At 56.5% G+C, this 22,451-nt stretch overlaps 1 protein-coding gene across 1 annotated transcript; it reads left to right on the top strand.

Annotated features, from left to right (window-relative positions):
• Positions 1-288: 288 nt before the first annotated feature.
• Positions 289-22,023, top strand: Pllp (plasmolipin). The gene is made up of 4 exons (XM_076838985.1): positions 289-505; positions 17,515-17,688; positions 19,796-19,918; positions 21,192-22,023. The coding sequence occupies exons 1-4, from the start codon at positions 371-373 to the stop codon at positions 21,306-21,308; spliced, it is 549 nt and encodes a 182-aa protein (XP_076695100.1). The 5' UTR covers positions 289-370; the 3' UTR covers positions 21,309-22,023.
• The last annotated feature ends 428 nt before the right edge of the window (positions 22,024-22,451 follow it).

The following is a 22,451-nucleotide window of genomic DNA, read 5'->3' as shown; positions in this document are numbered from 1 at the left end:
CCTAGAAGCAGAGGGGAGAGTGGTCCACGCGGAGAGCTGCGTCGCCCCGGCCACTGGCCAGGAGGACACCGGGGAGCAAAGCCGCGAGATAAATGCGCAGCTGTCCGTGCTGCGTGTCTCGCGGACTCCGACCTCAGTTTCCCACGATGGCCGCAAAAGAACTGGGGAGCTGGCCGGGCCGTGGCGAGCTGAGGGTTAAGGGGGCGGGTCCGGTGGCGGGGGCGGGTCCCGGCTCGGCCGCACCTGGCGGCTCCGACTCCCGCCCGACGCCTCGCGCAGCGCCGGCAGCCGCAGGGGAGCCGAGCCCCGGAGCAGCGGCACCCACTGCGGGAGGGCGGCGACCGCGGCCGGGGCCACCTCGGGAGGCGACATGGCCGAGTTCCCGTCGAAAGTGAGCACGCGGACCAGCAGCCCCGCGCAGGGCGCCGGCGCCTCCGTCTCGGCGCTGCGCCCGGATCTGGGCTTCGTGCGCTCCATCCTCGGGGTGCTCATGCTGCTGCAGCTGGTGAGCGCGCGGGCCCAGGGGTTGGGGGTCCCGTCCCGGCCGCCGGGACTCGCGAGCGGCGCCACCTCTTCGCTCCGGGTGCGACCCCAGCCAGGCTCCCGCGCACCGACGCGCAGTGCCTGCTCCCGGGGCGCCTCCAGGACCCACCCCCGGTATCACCCTGGAACCCTCTCGCCGCGGGACGCCTCCGTGGCCATGCCTGCGAGCGAGTGCACGGTGCGCCCAAGTTCAGGGTGCTCACGCCTCAGCGCCCAGCAGCCCCGCCCCAGGTGGTCCCCAGGGCCACACCCGAGCGCCCACGGAAGCTGCGATCGCCGCGCACCACTCTTCTCCTTACGTTGTCTGCTCTCTTCTTCCCTGCCCCCACTCTGTCAGGACAATGCCCACAGCCCTCCAGGGGACCCAGGTTGAGTGGGCAAAGTCCACTCTCGGCCCCCTTCTGCCCAGCGACCGGCACTCCGCGTGGCTGCGCTCCAGAACTCTCCTGGTCCCGGAGAGCGAGGACCGCCCTGCCCCAGGCCCTGTGGGCCCCCGCCCGGAGCCAGCCCCTTCTGGCTCCCTCTAGGTGACCTGCCGGGTTCCAGCCGGTTTGGCTGGCCCCACGGGGCCGAGATAGCGCGCTCACGCAGGGGACCGGGATTTGTGGGAAGTCAGAGGCCAGACTCCCAGATCTCGGCGCAGATACCGAAGGCCCAAGGGAACGCCACCACCCGCCCGCCCAGTTACAGGCCTGGGGTGTTCGCTTTCTCCCAGAGCACCCTCCTGGGAGGGTCTGGAGGCCCGGTGGCTGCCCCTGTGAGAGGGATCCCCACCTGCTGAGGGTCCGTAGTCATAGATGACCATGGACTTAGAGGAGGGCGCCGATCACTTTTCTTTACCATCCAGCGAGTGGGTACATCCCGCCGTCCCCCTCGCTGCCCAGTGCTAGCAAGACCGCCAGGCTCTGGCTGGAGATGCGTGGTCACCCTGGTGCCTAGCCCTCCCGGAGGAGATAGGTCTCCTCCTCCCACCACCCGCTCGGAGAGCACCCATCTCCACCTGGGTCCGTGCTACCTCTAGTTCAGGATCCCTCACCTTTCCCTTTGTGGGCCACTCCCCCACCCTGCCGGGGTTTGTTCAAAATGCTGATCCTTGGACCCCACCCCGGAAAAAAATGTGGGATTGTTATTTGAATCTCAGGAAGTGCAGCTGAAACCTACACGGTGAACTCTTCTCCCAGAGTTTGGGGGGTTTTGTTTCGTGTCCTTGATTTTTGGTGAGAATATCTGTCCTGGGAGGTGACCCTCTTCCAGGGCTAAGTCTCCTGATGGGAAGAGCCACTGACCCCCTGCAGCTGGAGCCGCTCAGCTCCGGGCTGTTGGTGGGAGCCTGATGGGCCAGCGCAAGGTGCCCGGGAGGAGGGGAGGGCTTCCTGGAAGAGGTGGCTTCTGAGCTGGGGCTTCAAGGGTTTCTGAGGCAGAGGTAGAGAAGGGGTGAGCCCAGAGCAACACACTGTGAGACCTAGGCTTAGGGAAGCGGGGGTGGGGGCTGGGGGTGGGTGAGGGGATGTCAGGGAGCCCAGCAGGTCTCTCTGGTGTGGTCCCCTGTGTGCATCTTCCAGTCACCAAGAATCATATACTTTGCCAGAACTAGGGACTTGATTCTGGTGGCAGCTTTAGGGGCTCTTGAAGCAAGTTGGACAGATGATAGGGTGGCTTGGTACATCCCCAGGGTTAACCAAGAGTTTCAGGGGATAGGAGCATTTTGTATTTGAACAATGAGAATTGCAATAGGGGGCTAAAAGGAACTGGTGTGGGCCGCTGTGGTTTGAAGGGACCCTGGTGGCTTGATGATTTGGGGGTCCTCTGCAGTCTCAGCAGCCCAGCCCTGAGGACCCAGGACTCCTCACAAGCTGTAGGCACTGAGGTCTAGGTAGGACCCGCCCAGAGTCCTGTGGTGGAATTTGCTGGGGCCACCTGCTCTCAGGGACTACATGTGAGAGTCCTGGCCCTCCTTGGCCTCCAGCCCCCATGCTTTGGTCCGCATCAGAGTTCTGAAAATCTGCACCTTTTAAAGCCAATCTGCTCTTTGAAGAAGCTGCTTCCTGAACTGTTTCCATGGCAACGGATAGTTCCACTGGGCCTGAGACAGGGGGTTCACCCAAAAGGTACCATCCTCTCCTGGGAAGATGGAACCGCTCCCCCCACTCAGGTGCACACTGGCTCTACGGCCTTTGTCACCTCTTATTCTGCCCACTTTATAGGCGAGGACACTGAGGCCTGGAGGAGGTCTTCTGTCCTGGACAGACTCCGTCCTGGAGTGATTTTTCTGGCCCGTGCCTGGTTATCACCCTCAGCTTTGCTCCCAGGAGGCTTGGGGGCTGGAGCTTTGGAGGGAGCATCAGAGGCCCTGAGTGCCTGCCCTCTGGGGATCAGAGAAGGCTTCCTGGAGGAAGCAACAAGTGAGAAGTCGGAAGTGCACTCCCCACCAGACCCTCTGCGCTCCCAGGATCTGGTGGGTTCCTGTGTGATGGGAGAAAGGTCGGGCGGCTAGGAGGGTCCCCAGCTCCTTGAGCAGGAGATATGTCCTTCATCCAGTCTCCTATGTGTCCTGCGGAACCCATCTTGCTGTGTGTCCCAGATGGCTGGTGGTCACTGCTTTATGCCACCTCTCTCTCCCCATCAGTCTAATTCCAGAAAGAACATTAGATCTTAAGCCACGTGAGACGGAAGAGTTGGGCTGGGCTGTGGCTCGGTGGTGGAGCGCTTGCCTAGCACGTGTGAGGCACTGGGTCTGATTCTGAGCACTGCATATAAACAAATAAATGTCCACTGGCAACTAAAAAATATTTGAAAAAAAAAAAAGAACATATTTCTAAAAGGTGAGGGTTTGGAGGGAGGAATTGACTTTAAAGATAGATTTTTTTTTTTTAAAGAGAATCTATAGTAAGTTTAAGGGTATTGGTTTATTGTTGCCTAGTAGCCTATGCAAAAAGGGAAACATGAATTTGTGCAAATTGTCTCTAAAAAGGAGTCAGGCAAAATCTGGAGACAGCTCTTCTGGCCACGAAACCTAGAGTCCTTAACGCTATAATTCTTTGCGTGGTACGGAAGGAGAGGAATGTCGTGGACAGTACGGTTCACTGGTGCTTATGGAAGCTCTTGAAGCCTTTTTAGAATAAGTATAAAGTAAATTCCAGTGAATTACCATCTGTTTCTTATTTTTAAGTCCTCCCAAAGCTCTGGGGAAGAGGAAGATCTTATCTGCTGAGAAAACAGGCTCAGAGAGAGTGAGGGACCTGTCCAAGGTCACACAGGAGACAGTAGCAAACCTACCACTGAGGCTTTGGGAAGCCTAAGCCTGTGGCTATGCTCCGTTTTGTTTGGGTAGCTGGGGTTCTTGGGGGTGCTTTGGAGGAGGAGCAGGACTTCAGGAAAGGAGACTCATTTGGGGCCTTTAGGGAGGGTTTCCTGGAAGGGCCGGCTCTCAAGGTCTAGGTGTGTGGAGGAGGGTAGTGAGAACGAGGTTCAGTAAGACCCTGGCTGTGCAGAGCCCTAGATTGCAGGGGTGTCCTTGAGGCCCAGGAGGTGGGAGTGGTATGAACGCCCTGTCACAGGAGGGCCATTTGCCTTTGTCTCTGATGACCCTTCTCTTACCCTACCTCCTGGGATTAGAGGTGGCCACAGGTTCCCAGTTTGCAGGTGAATAAACACCCGCAGCCAGGTGGCTGGTCCATGGAGCGGGCCAGGAGCCTGGTGGGCAGCAGGCCTGGTGGGAACCACTCCACAGCGGGCTCTGCTCCCTCCGGGCTGGTGCTCCGGGACTTCCAGCCTTTCCCTGAGCCTCGGTGGCAGTGGTGGGTCTGGAGGAGCAGGGAAGGCAGGGCTCGCCTCAGTGCGGTGGAAGGCAGGACTCCCAGGACATGACGTCCAGGGAACCATCATGCCCTTGAACTTGAACCTCTGGGTCGCCAGCTCGGCTCCCTCTAGGCTGCCCCCTTCACCCTTGAGCGTTAGAAAGCGGCTCCTTTGGGTGGCCCTGGCTCTGTCTGCAGCACCAGCAGGCTGCCAGTGACTCTCGGGGACCGGGGAGGGCCTGAGGCCCACTGAGATCTCCAGGGAGGGGCGGCCAAGGCTGATAGGTTCAGAAGGTGACAACAGGGGTTGGGGGCCTTGGGGTTGCCGTGCTGGGGACTCCAGGACCTTCTTTGGCACTGAGCCCCGTGGTGATGCAGTGACCTCAGCGTGGCCTTCCAGGACCCCCGCTGACCCGCTTCCTCCACCCCACCCCAGGTACCGCTGTCCCCAGCCCCTGCCTCCTGTGGCGGGTGTGTGTGTGTGTGTGTGTGTGTGTGTGTGTGTGTGTGTTGGGTTTGGGGATTCAGGTGGTTATATGAGCATATGAATATATCATCCTTAAAAATAAAAACCTGGACAGAGAAGGCTACAAAGGTGTCCTTCGGTCACCCACCCTTCTCCCCATGGGAACAACTATTTTGGAGGTTTTTTTTTTTTTTTCTTCCCTGTGCATTTTTAAAAGCAGTGATGATTTTATTGATTTTATTCTGTGTCCCTTGTTTACTCTGTTCACACTGCCTTTGAGGTCTCTTTGTGACAGCACATCCCTGTCGCCCTCCTTCTAACCTGTAGGGGATCCCACGTCAGTATCACCGAAGCCACAGCTCAATTAGCTGGTTCCTGGCTTTCAATTGATGGGCCTATTGTGGGTGTTCTTGTGTGTGTGTGTGTGTGTGTGTGTGTGTGTGTGTGTTCTAGGGATTGAACTGAGATCCTCATGCATGCCAGGCAGGTACTCCATCCCAGAGTCACATTCTTCGCCGTATTTTACTTATTTTAAGATAACGTCTCACTAACTTGCTGAGGCTGCCCTCAAACTTGTGATCCTCCTGCCTCAGCCTCCCAAGAAACTGGGCTTACAAGCGCCTGAATCCACCCATTGTGTGTGTACTGGGGATTGAACCCACAGGGGCTTTACCACTGAACCATGTCCCCATCCATTTTTATTGTTTATTTTGAGACAAGGTCTTGCCAGGTTGCTGGGGGTGGCTTCAAATTTGAGATCCTGCTGCTTCAGCCTCTTAAATTACTGGGATTACAGGTGTGCAACACTGTAGCTGGCTTCCTTAATTTTGGGGGGTGTGGGTATTGGGGATCAAACTCACGGGCATTCAACCTCTAAGCCACATCCCCAACCCCTTTTTGTGTTTTATTTAGAGACACGGTCTCTCTGAGTTGCTGAGGGCCTCGCTATTGCTGAGTCTGACTTTGAACCAGTGTGCCTGGCCTGGCTTCTTTAGTTTTTAACTTTTAAAATTTATGTTGTGGTGCTAGGGATCGACCCAGGACCTCAGGTACTGAGCAAGTGCCTACCTCTGAGCTGCATCTCCAATCCTTCTTTAATTTGTTTCCCCTAAGGATGTGATATGTTTACAAAGCTCAAGTGGAAAATGGTACTGTGAGAACTGCCTGTCCCCTCTGGTTAAAGCTGACTCCTTCACGCCTACTCAGTTTCCCCCGTTTTATTTTATGACCTTATTTAAGATGGTTTATGCAGCAGGGCGGTGGTGCACACCTGTAATCCTAGCAGCTCTGGAGGCCGAGGCAGGAGGATCACAAGTTCAAGGCCAGCCTCAGCAACTTAAGGAGGCCCTTGCTGACTCTGCCTCGAAATAAAAAATAAAAAAGGGCTGGGGATGTGGCTCTGTGGTTAAATGCCCCTGGGTTCAATCCCTAGTACCCCCCCCAAAAAAAAGTATATGTAAATAAGGTAGGCCACCCTGCTTCTCCCTGTCTACCAAGGCTCAGCCTGCCCACAGGCCTCTGTGTTTGTCCCCTTCATGCCTTAAACATGTGCCACGGGTCTTTTTATCTTAGTGCAGGGAGCCCATCACTTCCTTTTGGGGCTCCAGTCCTGTGCCTTGTGCAGCCCTGGAGTGACTGGTGAGGCCATCCCCTTTGGTGACAGGCACCTGGGTGTTCCCTTCTTTGGCTGTCTCACATCTCTGCCGCAGGGCGTGATCCCACCTCCACCTGGCGTCTGTGTGCTGTGTTTCCAGAAGTTGCCTGTGGGGTCAGAGGGTGTGAGTGCTGATCGCGTGGAGATTGACAACCTCCTTTGAGGCCACACCCATCCTCCCGGGAGGTAGGTGCCTGGTTCCCCCAGCTGCTCTGCTTGGTGATCTGACACACTCTGGATGTCCCCCAGGCTGAGCGGCCAGGAGGGCAGGCCCTGCCCTGTTCTAGTCTTCTCAGGAGAGAGGTTGCTGTTGTTTTCCCTAAGTGCTGGGGATTGCACGCAGGTCTTCACGCAGCTGGGCGAGAGCCCTACCCCTGAGCTACACCCTCAGCCCTTTCTATTTTATTTTGAGACAGGGTCTCACTAAGGCCTGAGTTAGCAGTGCCCCTGCCTCAGCCTCCTGAGTAGCTGGGATTCTACTGGGCACGGCCCTACCTGGCCACCTTTGAAGAAACATTTCGGAGCCATTTGTATTTCCTTGTCTGTCTGTATTCTACCCAGCTGTTGGTCTGTGTCTTGGGTACCAGGAGTTCAAAATATTTGCAGATAGATTTTATTTCCTAGCCCCCTCCCCCATCTGATCCTAAGTGCTTTTTGTCATGCAAAGGTTATGGGTTTTGTTTGTTTGTTGTTGTTGTTTTGTTGCTGAGGGTCTCTTTCTGGCTTCTGGAAATTAAGGTATAGTTAGACCTTTCCTAAGACAAGGTAATAAAGAAGTTCTACGTAGAAATTGGCAGGTCTCATATTATCTCTGTTCATCCCATCCTGAAGGGTCACATGGAGCAGATGGCCTCCGTGTGGCTAGCGTGTCTGTGGCTCCTGTACAACACTTTAAAATAGTGTAGTCCCATTGCATGTGGTGGTGCATGCCTGTGATCCCAAGAGACTCAGGAGGCTGAGACAGGAGGATTGCAAGTTCAAGGCCAGCCTCAGCACCTTAAGGAGATCCTGTCTCAAAATAAAAAAAAAATAAGAAGGGCTGGGATGTGGCTCAGTGGTAGAGCACCTCTGGGTTTAGTCCCCAGTACCACAAAAGAAAAAAAAATAGTTCCCTCTTAAACACAGGGATATACCTAGACCCTGGAGAAGACTTTTGACTACAGATGAATCCTATAGATATTGTTTTCTCTCTGCATAAATAGCAATGCTAAAGTTTAATTTATAAATTGGGCCCAATAAAGATTGACAATAAATAATAATAAGATAGAACAATGATAGCAATATACTTTAATAAAAGTTATTTAAAATTATGAATTATTTATTTCTGGAATTTTTCATGTCATTTTTTACTACAGCTGTCTGAAAAACAGAAGGCCAACCCATAGATAAAGTGGAGATGGCTCCAAAGGAGAGTGGTCTACTGGGGAGACCAGCCTGTCTGTCTAGAACATATAACATTGTTTCATATTAGTTGCACTTAGTTTTAGCATTATGTTACAGTGTCCAGGTTTCCCAACATAAGTGATTTAAAAGTTTCATTTTAAAATTAGCTTCTTTGGGCGGGGTTTTGGCTCAGCCATAAAGCGCTGGCCTAGCACATGCAAGGTGCTGGGTTTGATCCTCAGCACCACATATAAATAATAATAATAAAAAAAGATCATTTTAAATAAATAAATAAAATTAGCTTCTTTGGCTGGGGTTGGTGGCACACACCTATAATGCCAGTGGCTCAGGAGGCTGAGGCAGGAGGATCACAAGTTCAAGGGTAGCCTCAGCAACTTATCGAGACCCTGTCTCAAAATAAAATATAAAAAGAGTTGGGGCTGGGGCTCAGTGGTTAAGTGCCCCTGGGTTCAATCCCCAGAAACCCCTGCCCACCACCAAATTAGCTTATTTGTGTGATATGTACAAGTCTGTCATGGGAGACACCTTAAATAATCAAGACACATCTGTGAAATTCCAACCCTCAAAGAAATCAAAGACAGCAGCTCTTCATGTAATGATGGACCATCTTTAGGCTAAGTGAGAAAAGCAAGGTGCAGAAGGAGTGTATAGAGTGTGACCATATGTGTGGAGGAAATACACGTATAGGACATACTTTTCTGAAAGAGTGAGTGTGTGTATGTGTGTGCGTGTGTGTGTGTGTGTGTGTGTGTGTGTGTGTAGACCAGATAGTTTGTGCATATGGCAAAAGCTATGAGGCCAGTGTTTGAACGCCTCCCAGGCCCAAGCAGCAACAAGCAGCTCAGTGTTACTGGCCCAGAGCCTGGTGTTCCTGGCTGGGTGTCTCGGGTGATTCTCCCACCTTCTGTAAGAGAAAAGAGGACATCTACATTGGGAAGGGACAGGGTCAAGCCTGAAGCTGTCCACTAGGGTTCTCTCCAGGTGTGACGGCTCTTGACCACTCCCCAGTTGATGACTTGGTTGTGGTGGAATTCACTGCAGTCTGGGGTCCCGATTTCCCACCCTTAGCAGGTCTGGGGGAGCCACACCCTGTGGCTTTGGGGAGCACAGGGGGTGGGGTGGGAGCTGTGTTCCTTGGCAGCCCCGAGAGCCCAGCCCTGATACTCGTGGAACCCTGATACCGGGCCTCCACTCTGGGCTGGGTCAGCTCCTCCTGTTTGCCCAGGGAGGACGGCCGCTGAGTGACTCCAGGTCCTGGAAGGCAGGGAGTGGGGGAGGCTGGGCCGAAGGTCGGCAGCCTGCAGCCCTGAGCCACCACGCCACGGAGGGGAGCAGGGCCTGCTCTGGAGCCGTCTGCTGTCATTTGGCGGGAAGGCTGGTGTCAGACACCAAGAGAGCTTTTGACATCTGTGGGGGCAGTGGAAAGGGGACACCAGCCCCTCCTTGAAGCTGAGGCAGGCCGTCTTGCTCAAGGTCACCCAGAGCTCAGTGCCAATATCTCTGGAAGTCTGGGGGACAGGGAAGACCCCCCGCCTTCAGGCTGCCCTGGCCCCCAGCCCCAGCCCCCAGCAGGTTAATGGAATCCACGTGCTTCACGGCTGGTTTCCTTCTGCAGGGCTGGTGGGAGCGGCCCCTGGGAATGCTGAGGACGCAATCCTCCCGTTATCCTGGCCACCCCAGGTTGGGGCTCTGTCCCTGTCCCGGTCTGCTCTGGCCTCTGGGGCAATGATGCTTCTTGTCTCCAGGGGACTGTCCCTCAGCAGAACTGTCCACCCTTTACCCCTTACTGTGTATGACCAGGGGCCAGGGCCAGGACTTCTAAAGTGCCTCAGTTGTCCTCATCTGTGAGATGGGCCAAGTGCTTCCTTCAGGGAGACCTGGGCCCTGGGGTGGGGCGCCCTGGGGGCCTGGCAGGCTGGGTGAGGGGCTGGGGTGGGGGGTGCCCCAGAACTCCCTGGGTCCTTTCGGGAGCGGAGAATGAGGCCTTCCTGGGAAAGCTATGCGTGTCTGGAGAGATTTTGGTGCTCAGTGCTCAAGAGGGCACTGTGGGGTGAACCAGGGGACCCTGAGGGAGGGAGAGGAGGAAGGAACGGGGGCAGACAGGGGTGTCTCCAGGGAGCCAGGGGCCCCTTGGGGGTGTGACTGGCAGAGCCCCCGGCTACCTTCACATCTTGGGCCCCTTGGTCTGGCCCCAGAGATCAGCACGGGAAATGGGGGTGGGGTAGGTAGGAGCAGTTTGAGCTCATGCCGGGAGCCCTGGGGGCCGCAGGAGCAGGACGCGGCCTTGGCTCTGTCGCACACTGTGCGCGTGGCCGGCCACCGAAGAGGTGCGTGGACAGTTCTGCCTCCAGGATTTCACAGATGCAGCCTCGGGAGGGACACACCCCGGGCTGCTGCTGCTCACGGGCAGCCTTGGGCTGGACCAGGCCTGGCCTTGGCCTCCATCCTCCTCTTCCTGCCACAGCGCTGAGATGCAGGGCCCGGATGGGTCTCACCGCAAGCCACACCCTGGCCACCGACCCTGTGGCCTTCCCTGAGCCCAGGACTGCACCTGTGCAGGTGACTGGTCCCTATGCCCATTTTGAGGTGGCAAAGGGAGGCACCGCGGGTGGGTGGTGCCTTGTTGGTGCCCCTGCTCCCTGGAGAGCTGGTGCGGTGACACCAAGGTTCTCAAAGGCTCCGTGTCCCGCTCGGGAATTCCAAGGTGCCTCCCCAGCCCACCCTTCCCTGGCCCAGGAGGGGGTGGTGTGTGGTGGTGTTGTGGCCGGTCCAGGCGCCTGGAGCCTCTGTCCCCTGCCCCTTTGTCTCGTGTGACACAATGGGTGGCTTTTTTGTTCCCATAAAGTCCCTTTCAGTGTAGGGAGAAGGGCCAGGGCGGGGGCGGAGGCTAAGCCTGACCAGGCCAAGTTCTGAGTGTCCTCAGGCTGCCCAGATGTGTCCTGAGAGGGGGGAACCCCAGAAGGGTCATTGGTCACCCTGGGCCATGGTTTCCTGGATGGTACTGTTGGGAGAGGGCATCGGGGGATGTGGAAGGAATTGCCACTTGTCCCCTGCTTTCTGCCGCCAGCAATCAGTGGCCCTTGCCCTCACACTGTTTCTAAAACATTTGGTTTAGTTGCCAACATTTAACAATGGTAACCAGGGGCTGGGGTGGTGGCTCAGTGGTAGAATGCTTGCCTAGCACACGTGAGGCACTGGGTTCAATCCTCAGCACCAAATACAAAAAATGAAATAAAGATTGTGTGTCCACCTACAATTAAAAAAAAAAAAATGGTAGCCAGGCACAGTGGTGCACATGCCTGTAATCCTAGCAGCTCAGGAGGCTGAGACAGGAGGCCAGCCTCAGCAACTTAGCAAGGCCTTAAGCAACTTAATGAGAACCTGTGTCAAAATAAAACATAAAAGGGACTAGGGATGTGGCTCAGTAGTAAAGTGCTTCTGAGTTCACTCCCAGTACCCCACCCCACCCCAATTTTTTTTTTTTAATGGTAGATTTCACATCAACATCCAGGTTCCTAATATCCCTTGAAGAATCAGCTCTGGCTACCCCAGGTCAGACGCCAGCTCTCCTGCCCCAGAGCCATCACTGGGCCCTCCACACGCTGCCATTTCTGTGATCCTGGGGAGTGGCAATTCCCTCCACAGCCCCCAGGGCCCTCCAAGCCCCCAGGAGCGAGGCCCTGTGCTTTTTGATTTACTTCCCACCAAGCCCCGGGTGACCTGCCAGCTCTCCTTCCACTCACGGGAGCTGTGGCTTTTCACTTTTTCTCTTACCTTTTTACCTGCGTCACACCTGTGCAGCGGCCAGGATAGGTCTCACCCGCTGCGTTGTCCAAGGAGGAAACCGACCAGAAAGGCTAGGTGACTCTCCCAAGGCCACACATCGAGTCTACAGAGCTGAACCCTGGAAGTGGGGTAGAGGGAAGGAGAGTTGGAATGAAGCCTCTGGGCAAGAGAGGACGCAGCCTGGTGCCTGGGGGTTGAGGGAACCCTCCTGGACAGGAGAGGGCTTTGGGCCCCTGGAGGAGGCCTGTCTGGGAGAGGGTGGCACCTCTGGGGGATCTTGGAGGACCTGGGACCTTCTCCCTGTTCCCAATGGCAGGGAAGAAGGGCCTGGAGGGTGGAGGTCTGCCGGCTCCTCAGGAGGCCCTGGGGCGGGGCAGGGCTTCTGGGGCCTCCCCACCCACCAACTGACTGGCTTGTCTGCACCATGTGGCCAGGCCTGTGCCTGGCTCCTCACTGCAGCCTCCTTGTCCCCAGGAGTGACACATATGCTGCCACCACCTCAGGAGAGCAGGTGAACAGGAATGGCTGTGTTCTTAGCCCTCAGCGAAACGGTGACACTAGAACACAGTGACAGTTCAGCCTGTGCTGGGCCTGACCTAAGCGCCTTGCATCACGCCTTCATCGTAGATGGTGGAAGGCAGACCCTGGCCCCCTCCACTGGCTCATGACGCTCTGAGAAAGGTCTTAGCTTCCGGGGGGCTGCCGTGATAAAACTCCGCAGATTGGATTAAACAGCAGTGACTCGTCCTCCTGTAGCCCTGGGGCAGAAGTCTGAAATCTGGGAGGTGGCAGGCGGTTCCTCCTGGAGGTGATGTGGAGGGTCTCTGTGCTCCCTGTTCCCTGTTCTCCTGTGTGTGTGTGTGTGTGTGTGTGTTTGCACACGCGTGCGTGTATGTGTGTACTGGGGATTGAACCCAAGTGCTCTACCACTGAGCTATAACCCCAGCCATTTTTTTAAAAATTTGAGGCAGGGTCTTGTTAAGTTGCCCAGGCTGGCCTCAAACTTGCCATCCTCCTGCCTCAGCCTCCTGAGTGGCTGGGATTACAGGCAGGCCCCTGGCCCCAGTTTCCTGGTTCTTATAAGAACACAGTCATTGGATTAGAGCTCATCCTGATTCAGTGTGACCTCACGTGAGGTTGGTGACCTCTGCAAAGTCTCCACCTCTATGTTAGGTCAAGGCTAGGACTGCAGCAGGCCACCGAGCGGCCATTCCACACGCAGCTCAAGACAACAGGGAAGATCTCCCCAGAGTCAAGGAAGGGCACCTGTCCCCAAGTCACCAGGGCAGCCTCTGAGGACGGTGGCTGGCGGGAGGAATGCCTCTTGGGCCAGGTGTTTGTAACGGTGGCGCTTTTCTGCCATGTAGGTAGTTTTAACAAAAACCATCTGGGTTGCCCGTTGGTTCCAAGTTCTTGGACAACAGAAGTTTCTGGGGACGTGTCCTTTTTGACGTTCTCGTTTAAAGAAAAGTTTCTGAATTCAAATTCTTCAGATTTTCAGGGAAAAAAAAAAAGTCCCCCCCCCCCAGCGTTGCAGAGGGTTCTCTGTTTATCTGTGGAGCCTCTCTCAGGGGACACTGCAGGGTCTCCAGGGAACTTGGAAGGAGGGGGAGGAGGAGACGTGGCGTGTGTGCGTGTGTGTGTGTGTGTGTGTGTGTGTGTGAGATGCTGGTATACCTACAGAGAAACTCAGGGTCAGACGGACACAGAGGTGACAGTCACCCACACAAAGCACTGTCCTACTCTTTCCCAGGGACCCACATGGCTCCCTCATGTCTACCCTCCCTCACCTCCTTGGTCTTTGTCACATGTCACCTTACCAGTGAAATCATCCTTGACACTTTATCTGAAACGGTATCAGTGACCCCACTGCCCCCTCCCCACTGCTGTCCCCCCCCCTTTTTTTAAAAAATATATTTTTTAGCTGTTGATGGACCTTTATTTTATTTATTTACATGTGGTGCTGGGAATCGAACCCAGTGCCTCACTCGTGCCAGGCAAGTGCGCTGCCGCTGAGCCCCAGCCCCAGGCCCATGTCCCATTTTATGGTACCAGGAATTGGACCCAGGAATGCTGAACCACTGAGCCCTCTTTATTTTATTATTATATTTTCTATTTTCAGACAGGGTCTCACTAAGCTGCTCAGGGCCTCTTTCCATGGCTGAGGCTGGCCTTGAGCTTGGGGTCCTCCTGCCTCAGCCTCCCAGTGGCTGTGTGGGGTTGCAGTTGTGTGTCACCAAGCTGTCAGCTGGGTTTTTCCCACAGCCCTTGCATGTCCCCACCTGCACTTTGCTTCCTTGGGGTGTGTCTGGCTGTGCCAGCTTCGGGGAGCAGGGCCGCCCAGGCTGCCACCAGGGCCCAACAGAACTAGCTGTGTGGATGGACCCCAGGAGAGCACACACCCAGAGGCCTGGGTGGGGTGCTGGGTTGGAGAGCAGCGCTCTGGGCGGAGGGGCCTGGGCGAGGCCCTGGGGCAGAAGGCAGGGGGCAGAGTCAGGGCCTTCCGCCTCCTGTGCCCTTCCTCTAGTGGGGTGAATCCCACCACAAGACAGTGGGTCCTTGCTCCAGCAGGAGGGGGTTCTGTGGTCCCACCTGGGGGTCCGGGGAGACTGGAAGCTTCTGGAATTGTGGCCAGGGGCTCAGCTCCCCTGTAGGACCATCTGGCCAGTTAAGTGGTCAGCAGGTGTGAGGGTGCCCTGCGACCTCCTATGTCCCGAGCAGGTCTCCCTGGGTCCTCTGCTAGGGACTCAGGGACCAGGAGAGACCAGTCTGTCAGGTTCCCATGCAGGAGTGGACCTTCCTTGTTCTAGGACAAACTGAGGTGGCTCTTTGGCCAGGAGCCAGCTGGGCAGGAGGAACACCAGACATTCCCGCAGCGGCTTATCCACCGCCTCATCTCTGCGGCCCGGCCCGTTTGCTGATCTGGAAAACAGGGGTGGGGCCCAGGACAGGGCAGGGCAGGGCAGGGCAGGGACGGCCCTGCCCTTGAGCTGGCTGAAGTGCCCCCAGTTTTTACACATGGCTCAAAAACTCACAGTATGACAGGGACAGAGCTGGGTTCCAACCACCCTGTCTTCCCCCCATGGTGACCACAGGCAGCTCTCCTTCTGAGTTTCTGATTGGAAAATGGGGACAACAGAAGTCTCAGAGTTGACGGTGGAAATCTTTGTAGAGAATGAGACACTCCCCAGGCTGGCACAGCCGCAGGGCCCTGAGAGGTCCCGGTGAGGAGACTGAAGGTGACAAGATGGCACTGGAGGCCTACAGGGGTACAGGAATTGAACCAGGCATGCTTAACCACTGAGCCCTTTTTATTTTATTATTATTATTATTATTATTATTATTATTATTATTATTATTATTTTAAGACAAGGTTTCACTAAGTTGCTCAGGGCCTTGCTGTGTCGAAATGAATTGGGCTTCTCTGGGTTTTCAGTTCACTGCATTGTCTAACTTCCTTTGAGACAGTTGGAGTGTGGCCACACAGTGACCTTCAGGGCCCGTAGGAACTTGCTTTAAATAAAAACTAATTGTCCTTGATGTGCCCAGTTCTCACGTGGAGAAGGGGACGCCCAAGCGTGCTGCTTCAAGAGTGTCTGTCTCCTCAGAACGGTGGCCTCCCCAGCGCTGGGTCTCCCTGCCTCCCCTCTGTGTCTGCTTCAGGCAGCATGACCTAAAGATGAGGTTAAGGGGATGCTGTTTGGAGACAGACTGCCCTTGGCCTCCCTGAGGACGGCTGTGTCCCCAGCGTGACAGGTGAGGAAGGCCCTGCTACTCTGTAAAGTGGGCCCCGTGGCCACCCCTCCCTCGCTTATGGAGGTCCTGCAGCTGAGGCTGGCAGGATCCCCGCAGCTCCCCAGCACCAGGAGACGGGGTGCAGAGCGCCCGGGGAGGGACCCTCCGTGGGCCTTCCTTGGGCATTGGGGCAGGAGCAGGAGCAGCTGGCAGGTTGCCACCTGTCTCCTCCTTAACACCCAGCAGGGCTGGGCAGGGACACTTTCTGACCCTTCATGGATGAGCGTGGGAGGCCGTTCTTTCCTAAGCGCGTGTGCTGAGCATGCTCTGCGCGGCCACCGTGGGCAGTGGAGACGCTACAGGGCACCAACGCGTCCCTCGGGTGTGAGTGCTGGGCAGACCTCTCTGGAATTTTCCAGGTGGAGTGTCCACCAGGAGGAGGTGCTGGCACATGTCACACAGCTCAGCAGGGGTTTGAGGCCCCGCCTTTGGCGCCCAGGCCCAGCTTTCCACCTTCCGCTTCTCTGGGAGGCCGCGCTCTCACCGCGAGAGAGAAGGGCAGTTCCCAGAGGGGCGCTGGCCTCAGGGCCAGCTCGGCTGCCAGCCAGTCCTGTCTGACCTGCCATGTTTAGGGTCCCCTGCAGAAACCTCCCGTCTGGTCCTTGGGGTGCCTTGGGGTGGGGTCCCTGGCAGGCGCCCCAGCTCTGGCTGGGCTCTGGGTCAGGAGCCTTCAGGTGAGCATCAGCAGCCCCCTGGGCAGTGTGAGCAGCCAGGGAGATTGTCTCCAAAGCTCAGTGGCCGGAGATGGGCTTGCTCCTGGCACGCTTCCTGGGACCCAGCTGATGGTTGACTCCCCAGGGCTGGTGCCGTGTGCCGGCCCACTGTCCAGGGAGAACAGGGACAGCCCCTCCCTGTGTCTGACCAGCACAGGAGCCTTTTCCAGAGCCCCACAGTAGACTCTCCTGTCCCCTTGGTGGCCAGGGGTTCCAGAGACTGTCCTCTTGGAGAAGGGAGGATGTGCCAACCTAGACATTCTCAGCCAGCCTAGAAGAGTGGGAAGAGGAGGGAGGCCTGGCCTGGCCGCACATGAGACCTTGCCTGACGTCCACGTGTGTGGACCTCCCTGAGCCCTGCCTCAGAACAGGCCCTCTGCTGGGCCACAGTGCCAGGTCCCCAGACGGCTCCCCTGGGTGAGTCGGCACACCTGGCCAGGTAGAACTCCCCATGCCCGGAGGGCAGGGGTTGTGTGGTCAGCGGGCCTTGGCCTCTTCTGGAACACCAGTAAACATCCTCTGGTCCCGTTTACATATGTGAACCCACGTGTAAAAGTGAGCTGATCCAAGCACGGAGAGGCTACCAGCTTGCCCAAGGTCACACAGCGGTCAGGGGGCAGGGCTTAAGCCAGGTATTGACTCAGTACCTGGCACAGTACGCACCACCGTCCTGGGGTGCTCAGGCCCATCCTCACGCACCAGGAGGACCGAGGGTCCTTTGGCTTCCCTGAGCCCTGTCCTCTGTCAGACAGGGACAGTGACACCTGTAGGGAAGGGCAATTGGGAGAGTCGGGGGCAGGGGAGGTGTTACAGCAGGAGGCCATCTAGAGGCCCTGGTGACGTTCTGTGCTGGGACTAGCCGGGAGGGGGATGCAGGGAATGTTCTTTTCCCAGCTTGGGGACTGAGCGGCTGGCCATCTCTCAGAGCTGTGATGCTCTCTCAGCAGTTTTTCCCGAGCCCCTCACAGGCCCGTCCTCTGCTGGGAGTTGTGACCCAGCTCCAGCACGGCCGTTGTCCCGCCCTGGGAGCTCAGTCTGGGGAAAGTGACGTTACTGTGGTCTTGGGTGGTGGGTGCTGGGGTGGGGGGACAGGACAGCACAGAGGAGGGTTCTGGAACCCAGACGCAGTAGGAAAGGTGTCTTGGAACACTTATCATCTTCTGCTGAGATGCCAGGGTCACACACGGCATAGTGAGGACTGAAAAGAAGTCCGAGTGACCGGGTACAGGTGACCGCAGGAGCCAATCAGTACTTCTTGACTACATGAGAAATAAGGCCACGCCTGGGGACCTGGTCTGTGGCCTCCAGCCGGAGTGGTGGGGGCCTGGACGCAGTGGCCCTGTCTTGCCCCCGCAGGTGCTGGGGCTGCTGGTGTGGGCCTTGATTGCCGATACTCCGTACCACCTGTACCCGGCCTACGGCTGGGTGATGTTCGTCGCTGTCTTCCTCTGGCTGGTGACAATCATCTTCTTCGTCCTCTACCTGTTTCAGCTGCACCTGAAGTTGTACATGGTGCCCTGGCCACTCGTGGTAAGTCTGGGTGGGGCCCTGAGGGTGGCTCTGGGCTCCCACCTCTGCCTCTGGGAGCGACCATGACAGGACTGACCATGTGGCCTTCTCTAAATGAGCAGCAGCAGGGTCGATGTCCTTACTGACCCTCAGCTGGCCTGCAGAGCGGGTTGGGAGGGAGGTGGACGGCTCAGGTGTCCAGTGTTCTGAAAGCCACCTTGACTTGTCCTGGGAAAGGGGTAAAGAGGCTGCCTGTCTCATGGGTCGTTACAAGAGGCCCCTTGGAATTGAAATATTTTTCCTTTTTGAGGATGGTCAGAATCTCAGCTGGGTTGGGCGGCTTGGTCAGCCTCGGGCTGGGCCCACAGTGAGAATTGCACAGGCTGGGGTGTGGAGGGCGGCTGCTGGAGGGTGGCGGGTGGAAGGTGTGGGACAGCCAGACACCTGCCCGCTGCCAGCAGACAGCTCAGCCACTCAGAGGAGATCAGGCGGGTGTCCCAGGTTTGCCCGGGTCAGTCTTAGCACATCGCCCCCACCCCCACCCCCGCCCCGAGGCCCCCCCTAGAGCAGCCGTAGGAAGTACCCTGGCCAGACACAGAGCAAGCTGCTGGGTTTTTTCTTCTCTGACCCAGAAAACCCCTGCAGCTGGGGTCCGAGGCTTTCAGTGAGCCAGGCACGTGAGGGTAGGACCGCAGCTGGGACTAGGCAGCATTGTTTGCAATTCAATGACTTCTCAACCAAGGAAACGTGAGTCATGCTAGGGACAGAATGGGCTTGTTAGCGCCTGACATCACAGGCAGGAGCTAGGCAGGCTTTGCCATGGTTGCTGGGCTGGCAGCATGTCCCAGGCCCCTGCCCCCTGCCCTGGGAGCCTCTAAGGCAGGCACTATTTCTGTGCTCTTGGACCTTTCACAGGGTGGAGGCCTCCCTTGGGATTCCCCAGGACGGGGCTACATGGCCAAGCAAGATATGTGAGTGAGCTGGGCTCAGTGGCCCACGCCGGTAATCCTAGCAGTTCTGGAGGCTGAGGCAGGAGGATCTCGAGTTCAAAGCCAGCCTCAGTAACTTAGGGAAGCTCTAAGCAATTCAGTAAGACCCCATCTCTAAATAAAATACAAAAAGGGCTGGGAGTGTGGCTCAGGAAGTTCTGGGAACCCCACATACATATCTGTCCACACAGATCCCCCGTTACTGGGCTGGACCCTGATATTCTGAGATCGTTTTGGTTCCTGGTGGTTCCCTACCCTTGCCCATCTAAGCAAGTGCTCTATCATTGAGCTCTGTCCTCAGCCCCGAGATCCTATCAACATTTTATATAAAATTTAAGTTTTCAAATGAAATATAATTTTAAAATGTGGATAAATTTAAAAAAAAATAAATGGGACAAACCTGATGATTGAGGACTATTAGTTTGAAGATGTAACTGGCCCTAGGGTCCAAGCATTTGGGATGTGGGACTGGGACCTGGCTGCAGTCAGCCCAGGCCCCCTCCTGCCATCTGGAAGAATATTCTACCACGAGCGTCTGGGTCCTCTGAGGGCCTGACCCTGACATCTGCTCTGGGCCTTCCGTCTAGCGTGTGGCCAAGAGAGAGCCGTAGATCCCCATCCATGGACTTGGGGTGTATCTCAGTTTGTAGCCTGCTTTCCTGGCATGTGTAGTAAGGACCTCGGTTCAATCCTCAGTACTGCCAAAAGGAAAAGGAAAAAAAGAAAAAAAGGTCCCTCCCACTGGTGTGACTGACCAGCCACAGGGCTAAGCCCTGAAGTGGCCCCAGGGAGGGCCTGGGCTTGGCCCTGAGCCCACGTGGAGGAGCGGCTCTCCGCGGGTCTCAAGAGCTGGGTCACGGTTGGGCCATGCGGCCTGGGGAAGGGTTTTGCCTGTGGCTTTGTGGCTTGGGCTGCCCGGGCCTGATCACCTGGGGCCCCTTGACCATTCCCTCCCGCAGCCTCAGGGCTGTTTTATGCTGCTTGCTCAGATGGCCTCCAGGTTGACCCCATGGGGACTGTGACCTCGAGGCCCTTTTCATAGGAGAGGCCCACATTCTTCCATCCCACCCTGGGGGTGTGCCCCCTGGGAGCCAGGAGGTTCCCTCCATGTGTCCTAAGCCTTTTCTCTCCTCCCCCAGTTAATGATCTTCAACGTGACTGCCACCGTTCTCTATGTCACTGCCTTCATCACCTGCTCTGCAGCAGTTGACCAGACTTCCTTGAAGGGCTCCCGGCCATACAACCAGCGTGCAGCTGCCTCTGTGAGTATGTCCCTGAGGGTCCCCCCAGCAGTCTATAGCCAAGGTCCCTCCTCCACAGAGTTCCCTGGGTCTGAGGCCAGGCACCGGCCACCACCTAAGTATCCAACCCTACATCTCAGAGGGTCCCATGAGGGTCCCTCAGAGGGTCCCATGAGGAGCCAGGCTGCCTTCAGGCTTCCTTAATGAACTCTAGGACCTTGAGGAACGAGGTGCTGGTGGTGTTCAGTGGTAGAGTTGGTGGGCACTCGCCTCGCATGTTCAAGGCCCTGGGCTCACCAGATGCTTGGGAACAGTTTGTGGTGGCCAGTGGCAGCTTTGATTCACTGTGGAACTCTGCTGAAAATCAGTCGTGCCATCCTGATTTAGGGTCACAGGCTCCCTTGGAGAATGGGCTGAGAACTTGAGACCCTCTGCCCTTGGGTTTCAGACATACCCGGGGATGTTACTGGATCTTCCGGGAAGGCCAAACTCAGGCCCCACATCTGGTGGCTGGTGGAGTGAACCACAGAGCCCTGCACACCTGTCATGCTCCACTCGGCAAGGCCCTGAGGAAGAGGAAGGGCCTCCCCATCCCTTTTCACAAGGACACATTGGCTTTGGGAGGTTAAGGGGCCTGCCTGGGGTCATGGTCATGTCCAACATAGGGCAGCCCTTCCGTGTCCTCACTCTTCCTGGTGAACTTGGCCACACGTGTGGAGCATCTGAATGCAGATACAGATGCAAACATAGAGGTATGAATTGGATCCAGAAAATTTCCACGTGGCTTTGTTTTTGTTTGTTTGTTGGTATGTAGAAGTTGAACCCAGAGTTGCTTAGCCACTGAGCCACGTCCCCTGGGGGAGCTTTGAATGTACCCCCCTCCCCCAACCGCGGTGCTGGGTCTCAGAGCCAGGGCCTCATGCGTGCCGGGGAAGCACGCTACCACCGAGCTCCACCACCCAGCCTGAATGTTACCTTTTTAAAACTAAATGCCTGGCTAGGTGTCCAGTGACCCTCCCTCACAGTCACTCCGGACAGGTCGAGGTTCGAGGTGGCCAGAGCCCAGTCTGACATGACCTTTTCCTATTCTTCAGTGCCTGTTGGCCTCCCCAGACCCCGGCTCTGCAGCCCCCTGCCCCAGCTGTCCAATGGGCCAAAGTACGAGGGGCCGTGGCTGCCAGACTTGCCTGGTTGGATGAGGGGGCGTCCGAGGAGACCCGTGTGCTGGTGTCACGGTCACCCTGCAGCTCCCAGTGCTGTGCTGACCGGCCACCTACCACCTTTCTCCCTGCAGTTCTTTGCCAGTCTGGTGATGATCGCCTACGGAGCCAGCGCCTTCTTCAGCTTCCAGGACTGGCGAGGAGTGGGCAGCAATGCAGCTACCAGTCAGGTGGCTGGTGGCTACGCCTAGACCCTTGTGCCTTGGCCTGCCCTGGCTGGCCGAGCTGCCGCTGGGTCACAGTACAGGGCCATCAGCAGACCTGAGCCTGGAGCCCTGCCTGAGTCGGCCGGCGGGGCTGTGCTAGCCGCTCTCCCTGCCCAGGGACCAAGTGCTCCCAGCACTCCTAGGGAACAGGCCCTCGATGACATGTGGCTGGCAACAGCCCAAGGCTGAGCTCCTCCCCATCCCCCTTATTCAGCAGAAGGTGACGGGGGATGAGGGGCTCTCGCTGTCTCGCCTTGTCTTCAGAGGACTTCAGCGTGCGAGGCCGGCTGGGCCCACCCTGCGCACCAGCACTAACTGCACTAACAGGCTCCAGCCCGGAGGCCCGCGGCGCCATAGCTGTAAGCTAACAAGCCACACCTGTGAGCAAGCCCAAGTGCTGTTCTGACTCCTTAAAACACAATTCTGATCCCCTTCCCCAAGCCAACATGTCACCTGTTGGGAGACATAGGAAGAGCTGATTCCAGACGTCCTGGTTATTCAACGCAAATAGGTTCCAGGTGATTTCTTGATGACAAACCTCTCCAGGTGCCCTCCCTGGCCCAAGCCCTCATTTGTAATTCTCCCTTTGGGAAAAGCTGACACCCTGTGACCACTTCCCCCCACGCTGTTGATTAGGAACATGGGACATGGCAGAGGGAGGGAAGTAGGGCCTCACCTGGAGAGTTGTCATGTGGTTGGTGGAGACTTTTGGTTTTTTTTTTTACAAAAATAAAGACAGAATTTATTTGGAAACAACGGGGCCTCATGGTTGTCAATGTAAACTCCCGGAAGCTGCAGGTTAAGACTGCGCCAAGGTTCCAGGATGTGCCTGTCACAGGGCAGCTCCAGCTGAGGAGCCACTCAGTACTGCCAACTAATGTCCCAAGGAACCCTGCCCATGCTTCCTGACTGCTTTGCCGGAGCAGTCCTGGTTGTGCCCTCTGTCTGGGCACAGGTTTCATAGCCCACCCTTTTATTCTTAAAAGTGTCCTAGAGGCTGGAGGCGTGGCTCTGCTTTTGTGGAGCCTGGGTTTGACCCCCAGGACCACACTGCAAAAGCCAAAAAAAAAAAAAAAGCGCCAAGTTTGGTAATTTTAATGCCACCTACCTCAAAAGTCTAGGAAGCCC

The sequence above is a fragment of the Callospermophilus lateralis genome, chromosome 18 (genome assembly GCF_048772815.1).
Source record: "Callospermophilus lateralis isolate mCalLat2 chromosome 18, mCalLat2.hap1, whole genome shotgun sequence".
NCBI classification, from domain to species: Eukaryota; Metazoa; Chordata; class Mammalia; order Rodentia; family Sciuridae; genus Callospermophilus; species Callospermophilus lateralis.
Note: the sequence above shows the minus strand (reverse complement) of the source record. Positions and strands in the feature narration are given on the sequence as shown.

What these genes read in the sequence shown, in the direction of transcription:
- Pllp (XM_076838985.1), top strand. Translation starts at nt 371, where the DNA reads ATGGCCGAGTTCCCGTCGAAAGTGAGCACGCGGACCAGCAGCCCCGCG. An exon ending in TGCTCATGCTGCTGCAGCTG is followed by an intron (nt 506 to 17,514) that starts GTGAGCGCGCGG and finishes TTGCCCCCGCAG; the next exon opens with GTGCTGGGGCTGCTGGTGTG. An exon ending in ACCAGCGTGCAGCTGCCTCT is followed by an intron (nt 19,919 to 21,191) that starts GTGAGTATGTCC and finishes TTCTCCCTGCAG; the next exon opens with TTCTTTGCCAGTCTGGTGAT.